General features: G+C 42.6%; 1 protein-coding gene across 1 annotated transcript in view; it reads left to right on the top strand.

The window, feature by feature from the left end:
- Nucleotides 1–16,450, top strand: part of LOC119511247 (O-acyltransferase like protein) — a 60,050-nt gene that overhangs the window by 4,876 nt on the left and 38,724 nt on the right. Inside the window, 5 exon segments of the mRNA XM_037805764.1 lie at nt 3,589–3,604; nt 3,607–3,666; nt 10,808–10,834; nt 10,837–10,951; nt 12,621–12,841. Coding sequence (XP_037661692.1) covers nt 3,589–3,604; nt 3,607–3,666; nt 10,808–10,834; nt 10,837–10,951; nt 12,621–12,841 — 439 coding nt within the window.

Below are 16,450 nucleotides of genomic sequence, written 5' to 3'. Positions count from 1 at the left end.
TTCCTATGCCTTGTATTATCAACTGTAGGGCAAGGACCATCTAATTCTGGTTTTTAAAAATCTCCAATGTAACACAGCGATCTGGTAGGTGCTTAATAAATAAATTAATTAAGATGGTCATTTTTGTGAGGATTTGTTTCTGACCTTTCATTCAGAGACTTCTGCTGCCTTCAACTGCATAGCCTAAGTGCACATATCATAAAATTTAACACCAATGACCAATGCATGTTTTCCCCTCCATTTGAACCTAGAAACTAATCTACTTTGCATTTTAATATCCAAGTATCATTGCCGCCATGTGAGAAAGAAAATTTATCTGCCAGTTAGCCCAGCCAAATTGAAATGAGTTGTTCTTAATCTTTTGAAAATAAAACCTTGGCGCAACTGCCACGTGATTTGCAATAACAGGTGTTATTAGTCATTCATTTAGTCTAGTCTTCTCTCCCATGACAGCCAAGATGTGTTTTGACTTGGATGGCACCCATGGCCCAGTGTCTCTCAGGTTCTTGACAGAAACTAATTAACGATGAGGCTGGAAAAGGGCAACTTGTCCATTTGAGTTCATAATCAGAAAGGAAGCAAATGCAATTCAGAAATTTGCGTAGCACACAAAATAAATTTAGCTAGACAACCAAATATCCAATTAGTTTACAAAGCAAAACACCAACCAGGAAGACAACTAGAATTGAATCTTCTCAAATAAAGAATCGGGTATCACACAACGTGTGTCCCTCAGGGTGAAGACAAGTTCAGAATCGATGCCCTTGTTTCTGTGTCCTTCAACTCTTGTCATTGCAGACCCTTAAATTTAGGCTACAGATTTTGGGATACCCAGCCAGTGGTGGGGAAGGGAATTTGAGAATCATCTATTCTAGTGATAATAAATGTGTCCAGTTTTGTTTTGTTTGTTTTCGACATGGGGAAGACCTCAGAATACATTTGAGGAGTGTATTTTGGGCATTCGCACTTAATTTTTTCAAAACTTAATTTGATTGAACAAATGCTTATTGAACTCCTCCTCCAAGGCATACGTTAGCTGTGACATGGCCCCAGCTCTCACCTGGGAGACAGATAGGTAAACATGATGTGCCTTTTCTGTGATGCACTAAGGGACGTCTGGAAGGTTTCCTGGGGGAGATGGCCCTTCCGCCCAGGCATAAAGGCTGATTCAGCATTTGCCAGGCACGTGAGAAGGAGGGACATCTGGGTGGAAAGAAAGATTCGTGCAGGCTGGTGCCTTCTGTATAATGGAGCAGAGGAAACGTGTGTGGGTGCGAGAGGGATGAGACGGAGGGGCAAGTCAGGTCACGAAAGGCCATGCTTGGGAGTCTGCAATGACTCCTAAAGGTCAGAGCACTGATGCTCACTGCACATTAGAATCATCTGGGAAATCCTGAAAAGCAATTAGTGCCCAAATCAAAGCCCAGCCCTGGCCAATGAAATCACACACTGGGAGGGTGGAGCCTGGGTATTAGTATGTTTTGAAAGTGCCCCAGGTGATTCTAATGTCCAACCAGGGTTGAGAATCACAACTCTGCAAAAGAGGTCTGCAAACTTTTCGGTAAAGTGCTAGATAGTAAATATTTTCGGCTTTGTGCGTCATACAGCCTCTGCTGCAAACTGTTCTAGTCTGCTCTTGTAGCGTGGAAGTAACGTTGACAATATGTAAATGAGTGAGCGTGACTATATTCCCATAAAACTTTACTTAGAAAAACAGGTCGGCCATGGTTTACTGACTACTACTCTGGATGTTGGGATGCCATGAAAAATTTTAAACATATATTGATTTAAATTTTTGTTTATATTTTGTTACATAAATAATATATGAATCCGTTCTTGTGGTAAAGACATCTAAACAATATAGACAAAGTTCTAGTCCTTTTTGTTCCTGCATTCAAACACCAATCCACTTCCTGGATAACAACTGTTATCACCAGGTGCATATCCTTCCAGAATTTTCCAGAACTTTCTCTTTACATTTTTGTACATGTATCTACTTGAAAGAGTTTTATTTTGTAAATTTAAAAAATATATTCAGTTTTCTTAACCTTCCTTTTTTTCCCATGTAATAATGTTTTGCAGCATGTTCCACAACAGCAAATGCAGATCTCTGTCTTTTAAATCGCTGCATAGCATTACAAAATATATGAAAGCACCATAGCCCACTTAACCACTTCCTGACTGATAGAGGCTGAACTACTTGAAATTGCTGGCACTCAACTGTTTCTATCCTATAAAATGGCATTTTTGCGTGGTTAGACCTAATGGTTTGTATCCACCTTTTTGGCATTCCAAGCGTTAGTGCTGTGAACATCCTATGATGATGTTCCTAGGTGAGAGTTTCCCTTGGGCCGAGTCTGAGTCATCGACTTGCCAGATCCCTGAGTATATCAGGTGGGAAGGATTTCTTGGTTAAACAACAGGCACCGATTCTGTCAAACTTCAGCAAAAGGGAGGGTTTGCTGATAGGATGTGGGGAAGCTCACAGGATGGAGAGGAAGGCCAAATACCTACTAGGCTCAGAACTGGTCTTTGGACCAGTCAGGTCCAGGCAGTATGGGTGACAGCACCCATTCTAGAGCCTCTCAGGGCCCCCGCTGGGATGAATGAACTCCAAACTTTGCTTGGACCTTGTCTCCCTTCACTTCAGATTATCCTATCAGAGGGGCCCTGACTTCTGAATACATCACTAAATCACTAAGTCTTCAAAGCATGTTAATCATTTTACTGCTAGAAGAAATTAGGAAACTAGCACAGTCTCTTCTTAAACACAGAGATTGATTTTATGCGTGTCATAAAATACTAAACAAAAATTACATCACTAGTTGGCTAACAACAATTGTATAAAAATAACAGTAAAGAAATCTGATCTCTTTGATATTAATACTAGAAAATGATCTTATAATTGTTAACCACTGGAGACAGGGAGATTATCACCCCAGCCCCATTTGTCCTGCTGAGAGTTATAATGATGATTGCTTGAGGGTTTAATCGGTGTGTACAGACTTCATATCCTATTTCTGAAGCAGATTTATGGTTTTGATACAGCAAAAGGTCAGGCATACACAATTATGTAAGTTACATGTTTAGAAGAAGCATCCCAGAAATTTTTATTTATGATTTGATCTTTTCCTTATTGAGCAAGGCACTCTCATTATTGGCTAGACTTTTATTAATAAAATGTTTTCTCAGTACCTTGGGTCCTGCTATCAAGAAATGGCAACTTGGTGATTTTACTGAATATTGTAGGGCAGTCAACTCTTAGTGACCTCTAATATGGGAGAGAGATGCTTTGGTAGATTATCCAAAACTGGCAGCTGCCTTTTAAATAACCAACTACATTAAGTCTTGGAATATATTTTTACTTAAATATGGAAGCATCTGATGTTCTGGAAATTCACTTGAACCACTCGGTAATGGAAAAGCCATCTCTGAAGAAGTCAGAAAACTTCTTTCAACACCTTGTATCTCCACTCTCCCAATCTGTTTGATTCACGCACAGAGCAGGGACAGCCTTTCTTAGAAATGATTATGTGCACACACTGTGAGCACTAGCAGGCAGAAACATGGTGGCATTGTGTTTCACAGGATGGCGCAGACTACAGTGTGGGGTGTGTGTCCCCGATTCGTGTGTGGAAGAGGGTGTGACCATGTTGTGTCGTCTGGGTAGGTCCAGGGGAACTATTGTCTCAGCATTAAGTTTGAAAACCCCGACTCCTTGGAGCCAAAAAAAAAGGCAATGCCTTCAGGATTGCACTCACTTTTCATGCTGATAAAATTCAGTTAACTGAGGAAACAGAGTTTGAGGGGCTTAGGAGTGGAGGTGGTGGAGAGGAAGGGAGTAGGTAGAAAGGAGCAGAAAGATAATAAAGAGGAGGTAGGAGCAGAATCTCTATGTAATAAAATTTTAAATGAAAAAGTCTTCCCTTCCCCACAGCTGCATGGTCAGGCCTGAAGGGAGGTGGGTAGTATCAGGTTTCCTTACTGTGAGTGTTTCTGCTGTGGCCCATGTGGGAAATTTGTCAGCTGCCAAATCCAGAAGGCCATTGGGAGCTGGAGTTGTGTGAAGTCAACATGTTGCAATGGATTAGCATTAAGAGCCCAGCATTTGGTCCTAGTTGTCACCTCCCAGCTGTGTGATCCTGGGCAAATCACTTAATCTCCCCCAGCTTTGGTGTCTTTCTCTATAAAATGAGGGGTGGACTCTGAAGTTCAGTCTAGCTCTAACTCTCTATGCTTTAGGATCTTTTTGGACTTTACCCAGAATGAGTACATTTTAATCCACATGGGAATGGTTTGATTCATCTAAGTCTTTCAGATTTTTCAAAGTAAGAGCTTTTAAAGCCTAATATTTTACCTCTAGTATCTTTTGGATTTATTCTTGTCATCCAAATAAGAATTAACATGACACATTATTGAGTCCTCTTTTAAAGTCTTGATATTGCAGTTAGTTTTCAATAACCTTAAATTATCCTCTGCATATTTGATTATCCCTATAGCTTTGGGTACATTATCTATCTATATAGCCAAATATTTCATGTGCTGTTTTAAAAAATGTTATAAATGAAACTCAAATTTCAATGCTTGTTGGATATGCCAACAAGATATCTCAAAGGTATTTTGAGAAAGCAGAGTAAGGAGAAAAGCAAGATGATGTTTCTTTTTGATGAACTGGAGAAAAGAAAAGGTTTGGGGTGATGAAAAATTTTAACATTTAATAGTGGGAGTGGGTGCACAACATTGTGAATGTAATTAATGCCACTGAGCTAAAACAGTTAAAAATGGTTAAAATGGCAAATTTTATGTTATATACATTTTACCACAATAAAAAGAAAAAAGAAAAAAAAAAGGAAAGGTTCTGGCTAGTGGATGGACATGTTGGTGGAATTTTGTCTTCACAGCCGAGGTGTCTCTCCAGGTGCAGCACAGAGACAATGGATAGTTATGGCAGTGCCTCCGACTGGGGGAAAAGGTCCCCAGGTGGAAAGGATTTGTCAGCTATTCCTAAAGCTATTTGATGAAATTGCCAAAACTTCCTCTCCAGATATGGGGGCAATCAGTTCAGCGGTACCAGGCAGAAACTGCACGGCCTTTATCACCGAGGCAGGGAGTGAATGTGTGGAGACTGTAACAGAAAGCCCAAGAGGAAATTAGCTTGCTATTGCAGAGGGAGGAAAAAAGATACTGGACAGGTCAAAACTTACTGCTTTTGGCCAAAGGCTAGGGCAAAAAACTGTATAGTTTTTATATATCATTATTCATTATCAAATTTCACCCAACAGACTTTGCACAAATTCCTGAGAATAAATCTATATAACACCAGCCTGGGTAAAACTTGGATGTAAAGACCATGCAACCCAATTATAAGCTGTCTCCCTAAAAAATTCAGATCCATGTATTTCAGTGTCATTTCTGAGTTCCCTTAAACATGACAGAGAGTTGGGAAGACGGCGATTTGCAGCCACCCAACCTCCACTTGGAACAGGCTTGACAAATGTTAAATGATGCCACTGAAGTTTAACTGTGAGGCCAAGGACCCACACAAGCCACAGGGCCAGCTGAAAAAGGGGACCTGTGAAAACTGAGTTGGCAGTTTTTATCCAGACTCAACATTGAAGTGCTACATATTTCCATTCTCAGGGTCTCTCCAAGTCTGTCCGATCTGAATTTTTATAACATTTTATGATGCTCCTTCTATTCCAGTTTGCCATGGCCCAAAATAGTGAGTGCTGAGCTGCTCAGAATCAATGTTTAACAGGCCCTGACAATAAGCTTCCACCATTCCTCTTTTCCATGCTCCATTAGGCTAATTCCATCTTGGCTTGCCTATCCTGATTGGAATTACTAGGCCTACGGAGTGGAACAACGGTGCTGGAACAAGGGATGATTTTTTCCCTCCACTCTATCTCTTACAAAGTCCCCAAGCCCTGATTGAGAAAATTGGGCCATTTTAACAGGAACTCCTCAAATTCCCCACCAAAGTGCCTTTCTGGCTAAGGACTCAAAAGGAATCCAAAACATTTCACAGAATACCATTTTCTGTTCTCAATTCAATTCAGAAAATACTTATTTGAGCAATTTTTTATCTGACCTGTGAATGAGATGCCACAGGTGTGTGCTGGCTGAGAATCAAAAGAACTGGAAGTCGCTTGTTTCATGAAACCTATCATGTAGTCAGTAAGAAAAGTATGTGTGCCCGAAGCTATTAAGAAACACTATCAGGAAATAAATGCTGTGTCTCCCACTGAGCGCTGAGGACAACTAGCACCATGCATGTGCTAGACATACATATACAGGCTGGAGGAGCTGTGGAGAATGGGAGGGGAAAGCCACACTGGAGACAGCGAGGAGAAGACAGTTACAGAGAGGGCTGACCTGGCCTTGCCTTAGTGAAGTGGTCGCGGGGGGTGGTGAGGAGTTGGTGGAAAGCAGATCAAATAAAAGCTTCAGATAAAGATTTTATATTCTCTTCCGTAGACCTAGAGCCTGGTACGCTGTAGACCGCCAGAGCTGGCTAAGTGTGCGTGGCTGCCAGTTGGCCTTGTTACAATGGCAGGATTTAGAGCCAGCCAGGGCGCGGGTGCTTCTCCTCAGCGCTGCTGGCACCACGACTTTTTGGGACCCTGAGGACACTGACTTCAGGCCTTGGGTGAGATTGGACCCACACAGCTGCGGCCTCTTCTGAGGGGCTAGGCCTGCTTCCCTGCCAGAGGCTGCCTCAGTAGACTATACTGATTTGGGGAGTCTCTGTTCAAAGTTTCTTTGCAATTGCCTCTGGAACCCCTAGGCTCAGTTCTGATCTACCCATTTTTTTCCTCTCCTGACCCAGGGATTCTTGGGATCTCTGGATTCTTGTGGTCAGTTTGTGGCGAGGCTGGACGCCTTGGAGGAGGGGGTTGTGGTGACTGCTGCCCACCCCCCAGACCCAGGCAAGAAGGGTCTTGTCCCGGGCCCCAGCCTTTAGGGGCCCTCCCTCCACCTGTGTCCTCCCCCAGGGGTGAGCTGTCTGCAGGACCAAGGAGACATGCCCACCTAGAGCCTGCCCCCTTCTCTTCCAGTACATGCTCTGAGTGAATCTACTGCCCAGCCAGCGCCAAGCCCTCTTCCAAAGGGGGTGAGGGGGTTGGGAGGGGAAGGTGCTTAGGATGTTACTCTCCTATGTGGGAAGGGAAAAGGGGTGCGGTAGGAGCTTGGTTAGCGGGGAGGACTGGGAGGGATCCATTGCACTCTCGCCCTGGGCTCTGCAAATGTAAGGAAAGGAAGGGCCTGAGTATCTGGAGGCCAAAGCCGATGATGCCTTAAGTGCAGATGATTTAACCCTTTCTATTATCTCCCCCAAAACATACACGCACTCATATACACGCTTCTCCCAAGGCTCCCAGCTCTGGCTTCATGATTGGGCCAGAGCAGTTCAGAAGGTTAGAAATTACTGCCAGACTGTCAAGTGAGTGTGGTTACGGAGGGCTGAGCCAAGTACATCATTTTACGAGTAACCACTGGAACCATGAAGTAGGGACTTTGCACTTTGCCCATCGAGCAGCAGGCGATGGGGGCCCCCTGGTCCTTCAGGGTCCTGGATCCTCACATTCACACCTCGAGTTCCTGGACGCCCTGTGGGCTGCAGGGGAGGCAGCCCCCAGGGCAACTGAGGTTACCCTGCTGAGCTGCTCTCCCATTGGGCTGCAGGCAGGTGAGGGTGGTGCCTCTGTGGTTGCGAGGCAGAAAAACCATCATTTAAGACAACTTGGTACATGTTGGCCTGTGCTTCTTGGGAAGAGAGGATTCAGACTTAAGGAGAGATACACTTTTAAAGACAATGGAAAGTGAAAGAAATCTATTATGGGCTCCTAGAGGTATACTTTATCATTTTATTCTAAGTTCTGTTGTCTTGTACTTTTTGTTGCATGTAGGGCCCTAAATTAAATTAAAAATTTTTTTTTCCCAATAGTGTAGCTATAAATTATAAGTCTTTTAAAAGTTGATTTTGGATTTCCCTGTGGCCTTCAATACATGCTGTGCCATTAAAAGGTATCAAAGAAAGGTACAGGCTGTGTGTAATGAAGAATTTAGCCTTGCCAATGAGAGGCTGCTCTAAGCAGGTGGCTTCTGGAAGGTGATCCATGCCATACCTACAGGAGGGGTGCTGGCTTGAGTTGCCTGCCCCCTAGTTAGACATGTTCTTGGTCTTAATCCTCATGCCTGTGGGTGTGGACCCACTGTAAATAGACTTCTTCAAGATGTTAGTTTTAGTTAAGAGGTGGCCCAACTGGATGAGGGTGGGTCTTAATTCAGATTACTTGGAGCCTTTGAGCAAATCTTTGGAACTCAGGGTGTTTTGGGAACCCCCAAACTTGTGGTTGGTGTCAGAAGTGAGGGTGGACTTGTGGAGGACTGTGTGCCCCCTAAACTTGATAGTCGGCTCTCACCTTGGCAGTTTGGCTAAATCCAGGCCTCGCAGGAAGTCCACATGGCACAGGGTCCGTAGGGTCACCCCAGGGGCAGAGCCGGGCCTCAGCTGTGCAGGCCCAGGAAGTTGATTTTCTCGGTTCATCCAGGGGTCAGCCAGCTCTGGGGGCCCGATTTACGCATCCAGCACCTTCTAATGGTTGAGTGACAAAACAAAATGCCTGCTGATTCTTTTAAACTAGAAATAGAATTGCTAAGAACAGACATGTGCTGACTGGTCAGTATACTTTTTTTTCACTGGAAGAGTTTATTTGGGAAATTCAGATATTAACAGGAAGCATCTTGGGGAGCATCAATTCAGAGCAAATAGAATTGGGTAGTAGATTCTGCTGCCACATCCCTTGTGGGGACCTGCTTGTCACCTAATTCGAGCACTCTCACTCTCGGCCAGTACTGGGGACACATGGACAAGTCTTCCTTGTTGTTCCTGCCATTGACATGATATAATTAAGAATCACAATTAATCATATATTTTTAATCTTTTAGCAATCTATTTGGACATTTCAGAATACCTCTAGTCACAGACTCGTCAGACTAGTGTGTGTTGGAGGTAGAGGGGTGTTAGGATACACCAGATCCAAGTTTGGCCCCCACTTCCTATTACACAAGTGAGGAAGTGAGACCCAGAGAGGTGACATGACTTACCCAGGGTCACACAGCAACATAGGGAAAGAGTCAGACTTTGAACCCACACCTCCTGAATCCAAGTCCAGACAATGAGGTGTGGTGAGAGGCAGCATGAGGAAGTCAAAGAGCACATCCTTCAGGGATGAGTTCTCACTCTGCCACTTACCAACCATAATAATAAAAACAACTGCATAGACAGGATTCTCCAGGGAAGCAGAACTGACAGAAGATATGTATATATACGAATATATAAACATAAAGAGATTTGTCATAGGAATTGATTCATAAGATTGTCGAGATTGGCAATTCCTAATTCTGTAGAGCAAACCACAAGGAAACTTGGTGAAATTAAAGTTGAATTCCCCAGGAGAAGCTGGCTGGCTGAAGTAGAGATAGAAATTCTTTCTGGCTGCTGAAATCCTCAATTCTTACATTGAGACCTCCAAATGATTGGAAAATGTAGATGAAATGTACATTCCATTGTTGAATGTAGATGCAATCAACTGACTAATGATGTAAATCCATGTACAAAATACCCTCACAATAACACCCAGGCCAGTGCTTGCTTGTCCAAATGACTGGACATTCTAACATAGCCAAAGTGACACCTGAACTAACCATCACATAGACCAACAATTATTGAGCACTTACTATTTGTTAGACATAGTTCTATTTGTTAGACCCTAAGTTAGGGTCTGTTACTCTTCCCATTTTATCAGGGAAACTGAGGCACAGAGAGATTAAGTAACTTGCCCATGGTCACATAGTAAGGGGTGGACCCAGGCTGATTGGGTCCCAAATGGCAGAACCTGGACTCTTAACCACTGTGCCCAAGTTCATGAACTTTTCTGAGGCTAATGCATCTTATCTGTAAAATAAGCTCCTTTTAGGGTTGTTGAAGGGTTAGAAATAATGGACAAAACGTGTTTCATATCTAGTAGGCAATTAATAAACAGTAGAATTTATTGTTATTTTACAATTGCTATTGTTTCATTAAACCATGCTGACTCCCTCGTCCTTGCAGGAGGGTCCTGGGGCTCTCAAAATGTGGTCCCTGATTAGTAGCAGGAGCCCCTGGGAACTTGCTAGAAATGCAAATTCTCAAGCCCCACCCCAGACCTACTGGATCAGAAACTAGGAGGGGAGCAATCTGTATTTTGATAAGCCCTCCAGGTAATCCTGAGGCTCCCTGAAGTTTGAGACCACTGCCCCAGTATTATCAGTAAGACCTTCACACATCCCTTCAGGTGTCTGTGCAGCTCTGCCTGAACCTGATTTTTCTTAGCTTCGATTTCAGAGAACAACTCTCTGCAGATCGTGGGCTTGTGTTTTATTTGGAGAACTTCATGTATATGCATCCGCATTCCATCAGCCTACCTACTGTCTCATTTCTCTTATTGCATTTATCTCTCTTGTGAGGACTCGTTCAGAAATAGATTTGATCTGCCAAGGGTGTATTTTAAGGATTTAATTTCCAGAGCCTTGTGCTAACCCTGAGCAGTCCATTTCCACCTGGGCTAAGGGTTCCTAGTTCTGTGAATTTCAATATCTTTGTGCCCTGTTTTTCCCATCTATGAAACAGATCTATTAAAAGCCAGCTGCCTTTTTTATGTCAAAGTTTTGTTTTGAAGTAATAGATAACGAAAGTTCTTAGAAAAGTGTAAAGCACTATTGCAAAGTATTGTTAATACTTTTTTTTTTTCTCTCTTGGTAGATATTTTAAGATTCAGAAACATTTCATTTTAGCCCCATCCCTCTCTCTCTTTGCATTAAACTCTTCACCCTCCTCTGGTGGGAGTGTGGCCAGATGTGCTGCTGGGAGGTTCCCCTCGACACGTTTGCTGCCGTGTGTCTGTGAGTATGGGCAGGGTATGAGGGTGGGACGGACCGGTCAGTACAGTTTCATCAACTTCTGCTCACCAGCTGCATTTAACCACTGAATGATGCCTGGCCACAGAGAGCTCACCATTGACCTTGAATGAGAAAACAGCAAATAGTTCAAGGGGAAGGCTGGTCGCATCCAAACATGTTTGGGTTTCAGAACCACTGAGATGTGTGTCCTGTCCCAAAATGTTCCAGTTCCTTAGGATCAAGAACTCTTACATCTGGGACTACTGGAGATTAGTTTCTTTTATTCAAGGCTTTCCCTCTCTCACAAATATGGCTGCAATCTTGCCCCTTGCTTTTTATTTGCACCTGAATTGTTCCTTAGAATAAACTAAATAGAAGAATTGCTGGGTCAGAAACCTTGAGTCATTTGATAAGATGCTTTCTTGAAAACTCATTTACACTGACCCCAGTAGGAAAGCTACATGTCTGTTGCATCACCTTCTCACCAGCATTAAAAGTTACCTTTATAAAAACCAATTTGACAAGTAAATAAATTGGTTTAATTTACATTTATAAAAATTAGTAATGAGTTCCCCCACCCCAGTTATCTGCCTTTTGTATTTTTCTCTTGTAAATTATTTATTTGTATTCTTTACCTCTTTTCCATGTTTGTGTTTCTTGGGTTCTTACCGATTTTAAAAGTTCATAATAATTAGAACCCTTGTATATTACTGGTAGCAATGTAAAATGGTACAGTCAATTGTGGAAAACAATGAGCTGTTCCTCAAAATTTTAACTCAGGATTACCATATGACCCAAAAATTCCACTTCTAGATATAGATACAAAAAAAATTGAAAAAGGGAATTCAAAGAGATGCTTGTTCACCACTGTTCACAGCAGCATTATTCACAATAGCCAAACGGTGGGAGCAACCCAAGTCTCCCTTAACAGATGAATGGATGAACAAATTTAACATATCCATACTATGGAATATTATTCTCCATAAAAAGAAATGATACATGCAAAAACATGGATGAACCTTGAAAACATTATGCTGAGTGAAATAAGCCAGACCCAAAAGGACAGATATATATTGTATGACTCCACTGAAATGAAATATCTAGAATAGGCAAATTCATAGAAACAGAAAATAGATGAGAGGTTACCAGGGGCTGGGGGAGGGGAAATGGGGAATTATTGCTTAAGGGTTCAAAGTTTCTTCTTGGGGTGATGAAAGGGTTTTGGAAATAGTGGTGATGGTTGTACATTGTAAATATAATTAATGCCACTGAATTGTACACTTAAAAATGGTTAAAATGGCAAATTTTATGTTATATATATTTTACCACAATAAATATGATTTTTTTAAAGTTCATTATATATATGGAGGATATTAATCCTTAGCCATATCAGCTGTAAATATTTCCCTCAATGTTTAGTTTCCTTTTTGATTGCTTATTATTATAATTATTATTTTTTGTAATCGTAATAAGGAGTTCAATCAAATCTGTTAATATTTTCCTTTGTAACTTCTTTCATTATTTTTAGGAGGTCCTTCTCTGCCTTTAAAACCGTTAAATATTGACCTATACTCTCGTCGGGGGCTTTGAGCGCTTCCTTGCACCGCGGGCTGTTTCTCCGCGTCTCACGGGGCGTCGGGGCGCGGGGGCGAGGTTCACGTGGTCTTTCCCTGCAGGGTCATCTCGGTGCTGGGCCTGGCCTGGCCCCTGGGCGGGAAGGTCTACGTGGCCGCGGGGGCCCGGGGGTGGGACCGCGGGGGAGCGGCGGCCCCGGGCTCTCCCCCCGCCAGCTACCGGAGCCCGCCCGGGGCAGAGACGGCGCCAGGCGGGAAGCGCCGCCGACTGACCGAGTGCCTGCCTCGCCTGTCACTGTCAGGAGCCGCGAGCAGAGGAAAAAGTAGGCACTTTAATGAAACTGAGGCTCCCCTTGAAAGGTGACTTGGATGAGGATGCAGTTGGAGAACAAGTCCTCCCGAGCCACAGTCTAGGGGATGCCCAAGAGCTTTAAGTGTGGGCATGGAGGGCGCGACTCTGCTCTTTACATCCGGTCTTTGCTTACCGTCGTGTGTTAAGGCAAGCGCTGCTTTCTCTCCCGAGTGCAATTATCCAGTGTGTTTCTGTGCTAACCAAAGACTGGGTCAGAACAGGGCTTGGGCCGCACCACACTCTTCCTCTAAGGAACAAGTACACGATCACAATGTCTGTTTCCAGTGTCACAAGTTACACAGAGGATGCCTAGAAGCTTCCTGGCATCACGGAGGTCAGTGATTTAAATGTAAACCAAGGTCAGAGGAGAGCCTCTGACACAAGCTAATTAAAACAAGCCAGAAAGAGATAGCAGAGTAGTGCTGGGGGAGGCTGGATTTCAGTGCGTTACACTGTGCCATGTTTTAGTTAAAAATCAAGAGCATTGGCTTCATTTTCTCCTGCCGCTACGACAAGGCGAATGGTATATCTATATTCATATCCATATCCATATCTCTGTATATTTATCTTTGCCTATAAATTTATAACTATGTCTAGAACTATATCTATCAAATAAGAAAAGCCTGATCATGCAAATACATGTGGATCCTGTGGAATAATTTTTGGCCAATCTCCCCTAGATTCACACAGTTGTCCTTTCCTTACACCAACTAGGAGGATAAAAATAAAACAAAATTTCAATGAATGTTGCCAAAGAATGTCTGATAAAGTGGCTTTGAGGAATATGTCCAGTGTGGAAGGCATTATGATGATTTTCTCAGATCCAATTCAGATCTTAAGACAAAAACAACAACAACAAACAAAAAATCCCAACAACCAAATAAATAAAAAACCTGTTTGGGTAGACATACATGTAATCTCAGAACTGAGAAGGCTTAGCGGCTCCCTGGTGCAACCTTTTCCCAAAGTCAGAAGCAGTTTGACCACCTGGCAGCTCCCTGGACACACACCTGTGATGGGAAGTGCTCATTGTTCCACACACTTCCATGCAAGAGTCATTCTCTGCCGTCCTGAAATCCCCATCCACGGGCTCTGGTTTTATTTTCTAGGGCCACAGAAAATAAATCTACTCTCTGGTTTCTGGGGCATCCCTCTCAGATACTGAGGACAGTTACGACAGCCTCCCCCAGGTCTCAGAAACCTTCAGTTATTTCTCTCATGAGTGAGTCTAGACTCTCCAGGTAGTGGGCGGGACAGAAGGGCACATGCTGAGCCATCCCGGGACCAGTGTGCCTCGATTGCCATCCCTGACCTTTGTGGGGTAGTTTGACCTGTGCAGACCTTAGTTTCCACGTGTGTAAAATAGAGGCATATAATGGGATTTATTCAGGGGATTAAATGAGATAATACAGACTCACTGCTAAATTCGTCCCTCTTTTCCTACTCTCTTCTTTTAAAGCCAGCAGGCGGAGGAAAGGGCAGGAGTCTTTTTTTTTAATTAAATTCAGTTTTATTGAAATATATTGACATACCATTCAGTCATCCATGGTGTACAATCAGCTATTCACAGTACCATCATATAGTTATGCATTCATCACCCCAATCTATTTTTTTTAATCATCATTTTATTGAGATATATTCACATACCACGCAGTCATACAAAACAAATTGTACTTTCGATTGTTTACAGTACCATTACATAGTTGTACATTCATCACCTAAATCAATCCCTGACACCTTCATTAGAACACACACAAAAATAACAAGAATAATAATTAGAGTGAAAAAGAGCAATTGAAGTAAAAAAGAACACTGGGTACCTTTGTCTGTTTGTTTGCTTCCCCTACTTTTCTACACATCCATCCATAAACTAGACAAAGTGGAGTTTGGTCCTTATGGCATTCCCAATCCCACTGTCACCCCTCATAAGCTACATTTTTATACAACTGTCTTCGAGATTCATGGGTTCTGGGTTGTAGTTTAATAGTTTCAGGTATCCACCACCAGCTACCCCAATTCTTTAGAACCTAAAAAAGGTTGTCTAAAGTGTGCGTAAGACTGCCCACCAGAGTGATCTCTCGGCTCGTTTTGGAATCTCTCTGCCACTGAAGCTTATTTCATTTCCTTTCACATCCCCCTTTTGGTCAAGAAGATGTTCTCCATCCCACGATGCCGGGTCTACATTCCTCCCCGGGAGTCATATTCCACGTTGCCAGGGAGATTCACTTCCCTGGGTGTCTGATCCCACGTAGGGGGGAGGGCAGTGATTTCACCTTTCAAGTTGGCTTAGCCAGAGAGAGAGGGCCACATCTGAGCAACAAAGAGGCATTCAGGAGGAGACTCTTAGGCACAAATACAGGGAGGCCTAGCCTCTCCTTTGCAGCAACCGTCTTCCCAAGGGTAAAACTTATGGTAGAGGGCTCAACCCATCAAACCACCAGTCCCCTATGTCTGTGGTCATGTTAGCAACCATGGAGGTGGGGTAGGAGAATACCCCCGCATTCTCCACAGGCTCCTCAAGGGGGCACTAAATCTTTTTTTTTTTTTTTTTCCTTGTTTGTCTTTTTTCTTTTTTTTTTTTTTTTTTAACTTTCCCTTCTTTTTTAAATCAACTGTATGAAAAAAAAAGTTAAAAAGAAAACAAACATACAATAAAAGAACATTTCAAAGAGACCATAACAAGGGAGTAAGAAAAAGACAACTAACCTAAGATAACTGCTTAACTTCCAACATGTTCCTACTTTACCCCAAGAAAGTTACATAATATAGCAACATTTCAGTGAACTTGTTCCTACTACATCCATCAGAAATTAACAGACCATAGTCATTTCTGGGCATCCCCAGAACGTTAAATAGCTTATCTGTTCTTCTTGGATTATTGTTCCCCCTTCCTTAATTGCTCTCTACTGCTAGTTCCCCTACATTCTACATTATAAACCATTTGTTTTACATTTTTCAAAGTTCACATTAGTGGTAGCATATAATATTTCTCTTTTTGTGCCTGGCTTATTTCGCTCAGCATTATGTCTTCAAGGTTCATCCATGTTGTCATATGTTTCACCAGATCGTTCCTTCTTACTGCCGCGTAGTATTCCATCGTGTGTATATACCACATTTTATTTATCCACTCATCTGTTGAAGGGCATTTGGGTTGTTTCCATCTCTTGGCAATTGTGAATAATGCTGCTATGAACATTGGCGTGCAGATATCTGTTCGTGTCACTGCTTTCCGATCTTCCGGGTATATACCGAGAAGTGCAATCGCTGGATCGAATGGTAGCTCTATATCTAGTTTTCTAAGGAACTGCCAGACTGACTTCCAGAGTGGCTGAACCATTATACAGTCCCACCAACAATGAATAAGAGTTCCAATTTCTCCACATCCCCTCCAGCATTTGTAGTTTCCTGTTTGTTTAATGGCAGCCATTCTAACCGGTGTTAGATGGTATCTCATTGTGGTCTTAATTTGCATCTCTCTAATAGCTAGTGAAGCTGAACATTTTTTCATGTGTTTCTTGGCCATTTGTATTTCCTCTTCAGAGAACTGTCTTTTCATATCTTTTGCCCATTTTATAATTGG

Source organism: Choloepus didactylus, chromosome 16 (assembly GCF_015220235.1).
Source record: "Choloepus didactylus isolate mChoDid1 chromosome 16, mChoDid1.pri, whole genome shotgun sequence".
In the NCBI taxonomy this organism is placed as follows: domain Eukaryota; kingdom Metazoa; phylum Chordata; class Mammalia; order Pilosa; family Megalonychidae; genus Choloepus; species Choloepus didactylus.
The sequence above is the reverse complement of the archived record's forward strand: the minus strand, read 5'-3'. Positions and strand labels throughout refer to the sequence as shown.